This window comes from Halyomorpha halys, unplaced genomic scaffold, assembly GCF_000696795.3.
Source record: "Halyomorpha halys isolate HHAL.00 unplaced genomic scaffold, Hhal_1.1 Scaffold723.1, whole genome shotgun sequence".
In the NCBI taxonomy this organism is placed as follows: domain Eukaryota; kingdom Metazoa; phylum Arthropoda; class Insecta; order Hemiptera; family Pentatomidae; genus Halyomorpha; species Halyomorpha halys.
In genome coordinates this window covers 63247-74877 of record NW_027110197.1, presented here as the reverse complement: position 1 = coordinate 74877, position 11631 = coordinate 63247, and the positions used below count along the sequence as shown (strand labels likewise).

The window sequence follows — 11631 nt, the reverse complement described above, 5'->3', positions numbered from 1 at the left end:
TTTTTGGGAATTAACGACTCATTATTACTCACGACTCTGGTTGTATTTCGGAATTCTCTTCTGTTTTACGATTGGTTTATAAAAATGTATAGACTTCTGGCTGTCTTAACTCAATGGCTCTGTACTCGCAAAAACCTTTATCTTGAAAACAACTTTTCCGATTTGGCCTTAAATTTGAGGAGTGTTGAAAATCTGTGTTGACATGGTCCAGTATAAATTTTATTCTCATCCACTTTTGCTTACGCATTCACAACCACATTTTCCATCCGCTTATATTTCATAAACGGCTAGTCTGGTTGAGTTTGAAAGTTGGGGTAGTGTATAAATTATAGTAGTATATATAATATATAAATTAGAGTAGATATGGTTTAGTATAAATTTTATTGTTAGGCGAATTCCATAACAGACTTTTGTTTGCGCTAATGTATTTTCCTTGACACCTGTGTTTGGAATAAGGCTCATCCGATTTATCTTAAAGTTGGAGATTTGTGAAGACATGGTTTAGTACTTATGAGAAACTCTAATTTGCCGAATAATCCTATGTGTAACAATGGTTTGTCCCGTAAGCTTCAATCGTTAACGACAAAATAATAATCTTGAAATATACTTAAAGACGTACCTAACATAATAATTTGTGTAATTACAAACCAATAATTTGTATATTTATTATTCACTTATTTAGAGTACCAAATACTTAATCTTTTTTCTGGTATATCAGGGTAGCTGTTCATCTCTTCAGTGATACTTAAATAGTGAATATTTGAATCTTATTTTTTATCAAGACAACCATTGCAAGATATAACTGATTTCTTTATCTGAATTTCTTACCTGTAATTCTGACTACTTAGGCATCTCTCATCGTTAGCAGTAAAGAAACAAGGAATAAATATAAAAATTGGAAGGAATAATGATTATTAACTAAAAGAAGAAATAAATGCTTTCGTGCTTCCAAGGTTCTTATGGCAATAGTCTCACCTTGTGACTATTGTTATAACAACCATCGAAATACAAAAACGTAGTAGTACTTTTTTACCTAATATGTAAGTGGAAATAAAGGAAGGAGAATATTTCCATTAAATACTACGTTGACGTTTTTAGGAACAGATATACATTTAGCTGATATTTACCACCAGCTTCGTGTTTACGATGAATTTTATTTGAATTTAACTTCAATTTTCTCTATCTGAATTACTTAATTATTTTGAAACTATTTAATTAATTAATTTATATTATTTTTATGTATTTATTTCATAATCATTTCATTAACTAGCTTCGTTTACTTTCCTTTTATCTATAAATATTGGATAAATGTTAAATGTATATCCTTGGTCCTATTGGTATAGACTTCTTACTTTAAAATTTAAAAAAAAATTTATTCTCTTTTCTTTTTTTATGTTACACAATACATGATAGAATATATAACATGTTTAATTTTAACTTTCTATCAATAGACGTTTTCTCCTCGACTGCTGTTGTAACATGCATTATCACCTCCTCCTCCATGGTAATTAGGGACACAGCTGAGGAAACCTTCTACGAAACTGTGTGGTGGGGGACTGAACATGTGCAATTGTTCATTTGAAGAGCAAGTGTCTGTAATAAATAATTATGCAAATTACTGTTATGTGCTAAAGATTAATGATAGAAAAAGAATAAAATAAATACAAATATAGTTGTCGCGACCATATACATTGTCTTGGTTTGACAAAGTTCTAACTACCAAAATTGTGTTTTACTGTTGAAATCACTTTGAACTAAGCTGTCCAATTTCCAAATAAATTTGATTAAAATCGTTAGGTGACAATTTTTCGGTGATCTCATACAATATAAGAAGATCATGGAAATATTGTCAACGATTATAAGTAAAAACTGGATTTTCGTGCAATTGCATCCTATCTTCATATTGCTCCAAACCTCGACACAAATTTGAATCATGGAAAAGATGTTCAAATAACACAAACTTTATTTTGCATAAAATTGCACGTTATGAGTTTTTTTTTCCAAAACTTTGCCCTTTTTTAGTTTTTTTGTGCTTAAAGTTGATTTTTGGCTAAATTTTGTTGCATAAAATTCACATATAAGTGTATATATGCCAATATTCTTCACATATAAGTGTATATATGCCAATATTCTTCACATATAAGTGTATATATGCCAATATTCATTCATTAGATTTTCCCCTCTTATTTAATTTATAGTTTAAAATTGACAAACTGGAGGTAAAGCAAAGTATTGATTGAAATATGACGAATAAAATTCAACCAAAGATGAACAAAAAAAAAATGAACAAGTAAAATAAGTGATGAATGTTTTTAGACTAGCATTAGCCAGTGATTCTGGGTACCTATGAAAGAGTCTAGAATAAGCTTGTCATAGTGATTGTTCAGTGTTGTTGTTCTTAATTCTTCCGTCTGCCTTTTTTAGCACTAGAAAGAATTAAACTTTTTTTTATAATATATTACCTAGGTATACTATTTTAAATAAAAATCTAACAGTATATAAAATAACTGTAATAACAGTAAATAAAAATCTAACAGTATATGAATCGATCTGACCAATAAGGACATACCTATTCATCGTTACTTTTATTTACCTGTATATGGAATATATAGTAAGGGAAAGTTTTTGAGGTTCAAAAAATCGACGAATTTTTCTTTAAAGTACCTTTAATTTTGTTTTGATTTAAAAAAAATAAACAGTACTCATTGTTGACAATAATAAAGAGTACTCATTGTTATCAATAATCAAGAGTACTCATTGTTAGTAATAATAAACAATGTTCATTGTTAGCAAAAATCAACAATTTTTTTTCCGGCAAATCGCACCGTGAACACAGGGCTATTGTACGCCGTCCCTCCTCTGCTCAAAGCAGGCCAGTTGCCTTTGCAAATCTAGATATTGTATACGAATCCACCGTCTCGCAAAATTTTGGGTCTATTTGGTAACAATAGTTAAGTACAAAATATTTAAAAAATTGTAAAATAACGTAAGGAGACAAAATGAAAAATAAAATAGTTTTGGTTCGGAAGAAAAACCTAGACCTACGATCTTTCCTGATGCCATGCATGTATGTGTGTACGACTTCTTGTCTTTTGAACGAGTTTGTACCTTCCCCCCCCCGTTAAAAGTTAATCAAATTGATATATAATGATCATTTAAGACCCACCAGCCCGGTGTGATAATAAAGAAATACAAGTAAAAATAACTCAATCAGGATCCTTCCAGTTTGTAACATAGTGCCTTACCAACCAGCTACCCACTCTTCATAGATTAGATATTATTTATAATATAATATACTTTGGTAAATTAGTTGTGTCGGCTACTACTTACACAATCCTCTCATGTGCCTGATCTTCCTTCTAAACTTTTCTTCTTCCATTGATCGAATTTCTGATGCTCTGTCCATCATCAACCTAATTTGCAACACTTGTCTGATCGGTGCTCTGTTAAATTTTTTTTTGTGAATAATTATAACAAAATACAATTTTAATAAATATAATTATAAGATAATAAAATTGAGTCGTTTATATCCAATATCAACCCAAATAATTTGATTTTAACTAACTTAGGGCCGATTTTGAAAATGAACGACTCGATTGTGATATTGTTCTTTCAGAAAATACAAATACGGTATTTTCGGAAATGAAAAACATACCGTTTCTGAAATAATATTACCTATAATGTATAAAGGTTTTTTCTAAACTATTGACTTTTTAAAGAACTGGGCCACAAACCGTAGAAGTCTGCAGTCAACTTAGCTAGAAATTGATCGTGTGAGGACCATTCGCACATCCAATCTGTGGGGTGGGGGCGAGTCTACTCCAAGTAAATGTTTTAAAATTAGGGTAGAGTACTTGAGGTAATTTTATGGTTTATCTATTTATTAAAACTCTTCAGCTAACACTTAAACCTCAGGAATGATAAACAATAAACAGTTGAAAGAATTAATTCTCACAAAATAAGTGTTGCCGAACCACATCGAGGGCTCTCGCTTCCCTTGGGATCAGATCCGGTCTTAGCTATCTATGTTGGAACTAAGTGTTGTAACTTAGAAAATTGCCTATCTGCTTTATTTCGTGCTGGCTACTATAGATACTCACATGCACATGCTCCCAAGCATTTTTATCATTCCTACCTTAAAGAGAAACATTCCAACTTCATCCTTGATAGATTTTCCATTTCTAATGCTGTCCTCCATAGCCAAAATGTACTTGTAACTTCGTCCATGTATATTTCTCGAGAGCGATTGGCTTGAGAATTCAATAAGAATGGAAATAAACGAGATGGTGAAATTTATAGATTTTTTAAATTTTATACATGTTAAAAATCAGGCTTCTAAGCATTTTGGCTTATTACATTTTGATACAAAGTCATATGGAATTTTTCAGTATTATTCCTAAACTACATTAAATTTCTTGACGCTACACATTCTTTTCATAATTACATGAAGTACTTCATTTTCTCTTTCAATAATATCATAGCTGTTATGTTAAGGTTTGTTGTGAATCCTGAATAGTTTGTAAATAGAAATATTTACCCAGGTGAAATGGTGATTGACTTTGCTAGAAAGTCACAGAAGACAATTTTGGTCTTCTGTGACCAATTAAGCATATTTTAATCAATTATTTATTAAATTTTAACACATATGTTACGTGCTTAACATCAATAATGCTATTCCTGTATTATTAAGTATTAAAGATATCCCTATAAATGTCACATATAAAATCATCACATGTTATTAATATTCACGATAAATTATTTCCAGCAAAACATTCCATTGCACTTTGCACTTTAAAGTACGAGATTTTCTATGCAGCCTTGTAATCGACCTCACTTTTTTTGTATTGCTTTAGAAAGTAATGTTTTATACTTCTAATATGGCTTTTTTGTTTTTATCTGTTTTGTTTCTTGCTTGAAATTGTTTACATTTTTTCTTTGGATGGATTATGTATCTGTTCCGTTCATTGTATAAAAAAAATAAAATAACGCATAAATTCATAATTATATTTTCTTTGTTTTTAATGCTATGAAATATAGTCGTTGTTTATAACCCGTGTTATATATAACCTGTATTACTTTCTATTTTTAAATTAGTGATATGAAATTTATTAAATATATGATACAGTTCATCCCTACCTTGATGGGAGGTAGTCTAACTTCAACTTGGAAAGTTTTTCTATTTCCAAAGCGGTTCTCCAGAGCCAGCTTGTGTTACTAACTTCGTCCATGTTGAAAACTATTAACGTGAGAATTTTCTATGAATATTATTCTTAACATTGCTGAAAAAATTTCTCAGGTTATTTGAAGATTTTTTTTATAATTTTAAACTTTCAGTTTAAGAATCTTTAGCCAAAATTGATTCTATGCCATGTGTTATGAGTTAGGGCATCTGCTTTTGGTATGACTTTGTGACCTTGGTTAGAAAAAGTTCTTAAAGTTGCCAACGGATAGAACCATGTCATACAAATAATTCCTTATTATATTCGGAAGCTAATCAGCTTCGCTGTGACAATCTATGTCATCATCATCATTAGAAAATTGACCGATGCCAAGCAGGATTTTTATTTGATTTTATGATTTAATTTTGCTATAGGTAATTTAATACAATATGTAATTGAGGGGGAATGATTTACAAAATGTTAAAACTTCTTTAATTGATAAAGAACATTGTTAGTGAATTTTACTATTATTTTAATACAAGAAGGATCCCTCACCAAAGGAATATTTTAGATAGAATTATCTATTACTGCATGAGAATTAACTCTGATAATATTCGTTTGTGTTTGTGTTTTTTTAACTTATTTATTTGTGTTTTAACTTATTTATTCATTTATATGTTCTTTAAATTGATGTATTAGTTCTTTATATATATTTTTTTTTGTAAACTCCTCTACTAATGTTACTGTTTTGTTTCTGCTTTACTTATGCGTTGCTATCTATTAATGATTTCTGTTAATTTGCTTAATTGAATGATGGGTGGTGCGGATCACTGAAGAGCGGGAGTATGATGGAATGAAAAAGGGGGAATAACGTATTGGACAAATTGGTAAATTGTTATTTGGCTTTGTGCGAGAACAGGGAAAACAAATATATGTGTATTGGAAAAGAAAAAAAAAGTATTTTGTTAAGAAAAAGAATGTATTTCAAGTGTATTGTATTTAGTTTATTGATAATTATTGTTTGAAAAATGGAAAATGCTAATAAATTGTTGTGCATATATGTTCAATTATGGATTGATGGGTACACTGTGTGTCACAGCAACCCAATGTATTTGGGCAGCATAGCCAAATAAACCATTTCTTTCTGCATATAAAATTTTATAGGAATATTCTTCATTAATGTTATTATCAAGCTATTAACTGGTATTCTAATGAATCGATTATGTCACTTGATGGATGTAAACATAATTTTAAATGATTTTGAAGTTGTGATTCGTCCTGGATACTCGACTGTAGACACATTTTTAGTTTGTTCAGTATCGTTACATTAATTTTAGAAAAATAAAAACTCGTGAAATATATGCATTTTTCCTAGAATTTAAATCCGCGTTTGATTTCATAGGTAGGGAAGCACTATTTTTTAAGTTAGTTAATTGTGCGCTGTCGTTAAATCTCTAGATCGCTCTAAGATCTCTAAAACGTTTGTAAATTGGCTTAGGGCTAGAAATAACAAGAGTTAATGTTAGGTATTTGTTATATGCGGACGCCGTAGTGCTGCCTCCTCGCCTCCTATAAAATTACAATAAATCACCTGGATAATTACTGTTGTTTGTGGCATCTAAAAATAAACCTGGCTAAATAAAAAATTATAGTTTTCCGGTGATTCAAGTTAGAAAGGTGGAGTTTGAGGGGAAACCCAGTTGAAGTGGTATAATTACTATATTGGTGTAATAATTACTCCAAAGTTAATCTTTGGGCGCCACTTTTTTAAAGAGGGTTAGTTAAGGTTAATTTGGTTGAACTCCACCTGGCATAATTTAATGGCTAGCAATATCGTACTATACAAGCAAATTAAAATTATACAAATCAGTTTCTCGGGGTTCCAAGCAATCTGGCGTTCTAGAAAAAAAAAAAAAATTATTGCTCCTTCCCAGATATACGCATAATTATATTTAACTCAGGGAACAGGAGAATGACATACTCGTATACACTGAAAACACACTTCAATTATACGTGTATTTTAAAAGTTCTGGAGATTTCAGATTTCTGCTTGCTGGCAAAATAGATAATAAAAAAAGGTTTACTAGTACAGGAAGTGGCAAAGTTAAATTCATAACATTCCTCCAATGTTATAGAGTTTATCTCCATACTTCAAATGTTGCCGGTCTTTGCGGAAGATTGTCCGCAGTCCGACATATTGTGAAGCAATCTGAGAAACAAATTAATTGTGAAAAATGTCTCCAATTCAGGTTTTTATGTGCGGTTGAAACAAAAGCGCCGTATTTTAATAATTATTTTTACTTATGATTACTTATTATATGATCTGGTATTGATGCGGTCGATTTTCCGATAAAGAGCGGAATTGCTTAATTTAAGTGTAAAACTATGGATGCATGATAATATCGTAACCCCGAAGAAAAGGAAGATACTATTGACTTAGGAACATATCACAAGTATAATGAAATAAAACTAAAATATTTTGGGGAGCAGACCTGCTCTCCAGAAAAATTATTCAGTTTATTAGAAGGCTCTTATTGGAGAGCTCTCTCATTAACTATTTATGACGAGCTACACTGATAAAGCTCAGTTGGTTAACATGTAAGGGATCAATACCATACCACAGTTTGTTACATGTTGGATATTATTGTTTATTTATTCTTTTTAACATTCATACGATATATTTTTAAATTAATGACTTGTTGATTTTTAAATGCATATAACTTATTTATTTTTGAAAGTTATTTTATTTATGGGTTTGAATTTGCACAAGGGCTTCGAAAGACGGATATTATTCCTATGTCTAGGTTTTTTAAATTATTTAAATAGATCCATTATTAATTTTTGTTTATTTTATCTTTTTTTATAAGAAACACATTTAAATAAAATAAGAAAGTAAATTATCTATCTGTAATACTTTTTTTGGCTGTTTGTTAGGAGAAAACGGTTTAATTTATTTCAGGAGTTTTCTCTTGTTACACAGAGCCCTGAGAAAAGTTTAAGATATTGCTTGAAACAAAATGAAGGAGGACCAAAAACCTTCTTACTGGTCTCCTTTTTATAAAAAAAACGGCTGATCCAATTAAGAGTAAACTTCATGTTGTTAATATTTAGATTGATGAACAAGTATTTAGCAACATTAAGCTATTAGCGCAATCATGATACAAAGTGGTAGACATTTTGATGTGTCTTTTAGTTTGTTTATCAAAAAAGATTATCGGTAGGTACAATAACGCGTGGAGTCATCTCAAATTTTTACAATATCATTAGATCTGGCGTAGCTGGCCATCTGAGGAACAAGTGGACGTTAAAGAGACTAGCTATGATACCTTATCAGCTTGGAGATTTTGAAAACTGTATGATTAGAATCTAGTACTTTTACCTATCGTTAATATAGTGTCAGAACTCAGTAGGTCATAAGACTTCAAACAAATTGTTTATTTTTCAAATGAATATTTATAATGTTTCGAGAGATGCATAGTTTTTGAGTTAGTCAAGAAAAATGTTATTATATTTATAGATATCGACGTACATGCAAATGTTCAAGTTTGAAAAGAAAAATATTTGGATTGATTTTTTTTTGTTTTTAGCTTTGGAATAATGATTACAAAACACTTTAATTTTTCCTCTATAATTTCCCGAGACATAAGCTTAGGAAACCTCTTATAGATTGCCATTTCGCAGCATAATTGCTTAGGGTAACGGTGAGTTCCAATCATCCTAGAATTCCTGAAGCTTCCACTCCTTTGACATAGATCACTACACTGACATCTACACCTCTACATCCTTATCAAATTGTACCAATGCTGTTGGCACCTAAGATTGATAGCTGCAGACAGTGCAAATATACTACATCTTTGAAATTTAATAAGCTGGGCCAAGGAATACAAATATCTTATTTAAAAGTATGTGTTAGTTTAAGTTAAAAATGCGAACCACCAAAATTATAGAATTTTCCAAAGTTTTTAAAAAATCTTTATTAACTTCTTTGTTATCACTAAAGTTGATATCAGCCCAGGACACAATAATAAAGGGCGAAATAATCCAGCGAGCCTCTTCCAGCTCAATGTTTCATTTTCTTTATTTTTTTAATAATATTAATACAAGATGTATTGTATTATGAGTATACAACTTACCACTATACCATAATAGCAAAAGTTTATTAAATCTTGTTAGAAAGAGTTAATTATTTTATATCACGTATTTTGTTTACTCTTATTGGCTGCCCCTCCTCAAAATCCGGACCCCGGGTTTTATCACATTCCATTATATCTCCCTGACGGTGGATTTGAATTTGGAGATAAGCAAGATGATATTTGCCTGAATAATCTTTTTGCAGATACACCACTTTGACATTGCACCAACGACATAATTCTATATAAAGGTTCTTCAAGTTTTAATTGCAACATTCGACATTATAATTTATATTTTGTAATACTAAATTGTTTCCAAGTATCTTAGCATACTTTAAATTATAATATGTAAATTATTATAAAATAATTTTTTCTAATTATTGGCAACCATTTGTTAATGTAATACATTGTTCCCAAAAGGATTTTTTTTCTTTTAGTTAAAGAAGTGTTTCGATCTTTTTTAATTATAAATCTAAAATCCATTTGGAATGATGGGAAATAAAACTTCTCAAAGGTAGATTTTTGAACATTTATTTAAATGATAAATATGTTCTTGAAATCTAAAACATCAAATCAACATATTTATTTCCTATGCATTTAGGTATTTGTTCAATTCGAATTAAATTGATATAGTGTTATTAATTGATTCCCAAAATCGATTACCCTTGAATTAAATTTTCTCTATGTTTGCCCTCAGTTCATCCGATATTGGATTATTGTTTACCCAATGGAATATTCAATTGCTAATACTGCCTTCATCTCACCAGTATTTGAATATGGAATTACATTCAACTAAACTCAATCACTCCCACCGTTCTCCTGATTTATACCATTAATTAAATTTGCTTTTAGTATTGAAAAATAAATTAAATTTGTGAAATTAAAATTCAAGAGTTTCTGAAAAGAGAATATTAAGCGATGGCAAGCTTCAAGGAATTTGGGCGTAATTAATTTTTTGGATGAAAAAAAGGAGTATTCAACAAAAAGCTATTTCTGAGATGTTTTTAAATGTTATTTTCTTCGGCTTCTGTTAATTTAAAAAGCCCTTAATTTTTCAGTAAAAAAGGCTAATCAAATTATTGATAAATTTAATTGAAAATTTTGCAAGAATCAATTAACCTTTTTTTAATAATTAGTTCCGTTTTATATTTCATATTGTTATGATCAATCATTCTAATTATTATTTTTATCCCAAGATAAAAAAAAAGGCCCCTGGAAAGAAGTGACCTGCTAATGTAAAATGTCATAAGAGTGCTACCAATGGGTAGTTTCTCTACACGCCTGTAACACTCCATTTTAACTAAGATCAAATTTACTGAATGTATTAAATAGTAAACAGTTGTAAATTTCTATAAAGATATTAAAAAAAAAAAAAAAACCGTAATTCCTCTAACACCCCATTCTTACTTGGTAACGCAAAGAATTGTTGAAAACTAGAATATTTGCTTAGTACTTGGGCTTTGTATGGGTTGAGATCTTGGATAAATATTTCTTCTAATTGTTAACCATGAATGTTAACAACCGAATTGGCAAATAAATACTAGTTCTGTATACCTCCTCCTTTGAGGTAACGATCTATTCCATCATTCATGATAAATACTCCCATCATTCAAGGTTCGAAACAAGTGTTTTCAGGAAATAATAATAATAGTTTTGTTCTCAACAATGATATGTGTTTTCTGGAGTCCTCATTTTTTTTTTTATTCAAAAAAAAAAATTATGCAAATTGGTAATTTTTATATTTCTAGTCCTATGAAAAGGGCGTTATTTCTGTAGTCATTAGCTCTTGGCTAATCGTCACGAAATCACGTCGTCTCCATCCATTTTATTAATTTCTCCAACAGTTTTTGTGATATTGAGTTACTTGACTTTTCCATTTGGCAAACTTTACATCAAACGTTTTGATAATTAGCTAAATATTTCTTATGATCCAATAAATAATAAATACTATAATCTGATATTTTTTAAAAAACTACTCCTTTAACAACAGAAGACTCTAAAACAAATTAATTTTTTAAATATCCTATTACTAAATTCACTCGATCTCAAACAGTTTTAGAACTAAAATAAGTTTTATTTTAATAAATAATAGTGAAAGATTTCTTTTAAAAGAAAGCAGGTAATACGTTGACATGATTTTTTTATTTGGTACTGAAGTCATTTATTATTTCACCATGTTCTTCAAAATGACATGCTTCATTTTTGAAAATGACATGTTTAAATTAGTCTGCCAAGGGTTGGTTCTTTTCTTTTCTTTTTTTTTTTTTTTTTGATAAATAATTAAAGGTTTCTGCTTTTTAAAGTAATTTTTTCCACTTTGCTTGAAGTTACTTTACTTAGTC

General features: G+C 29.7%; 1 protein-coding gene across 5 annotated transcripts; it reads right to left on the bottom strand.

Annotated features, from left to right (window-relative positions):
• Nucleotides 1-1412: 1412 nt before the first annotated feature.
• LOC106685664 (uncharacterized) lies at nucleotides 1413-5383 on the bottom strand. Of its 5 annotated transcripts, none has more exons than XM_014428474.2 (3): nucleotides 5137-5383; nucleotides 3331-3413; nucleotides 1413-1593 (listed from the first exon to the last, which is right to left on the bottom strand). In XM_014428474.2, the coding sequence occupies exons 1-3, from the start codon at nucleotides 5226-5228 to the stop codon at nucleotides 1445-1447; spliced, it is 324 nt and encodes a 107-aa protein (XP_014283960.1). In that variant the 5' UTR covers nucleotides 5229-5383; the 3' UTR covers nucleotides 1413-1444. The 5 variants fall into 5 exon arrangements, with proteins under 5 accessions (XP_014283960.1, XP_014283957.1, XP_014283959.1 ...); XM_014428471.2 differs by having other exon boundaries at nucleotides 3331-3443; nucleotides 5137-5378; XM_014428473.2 differs by lacking the exon at nucleotides 5137-5383 and adding an exon at nucleotides 4538-4660 and having other exon boundaries at nucleotides 3331-3443.
• Between the last annotated feature and the right edge of the window lie 6248 nt (nucleotides 5384-11631).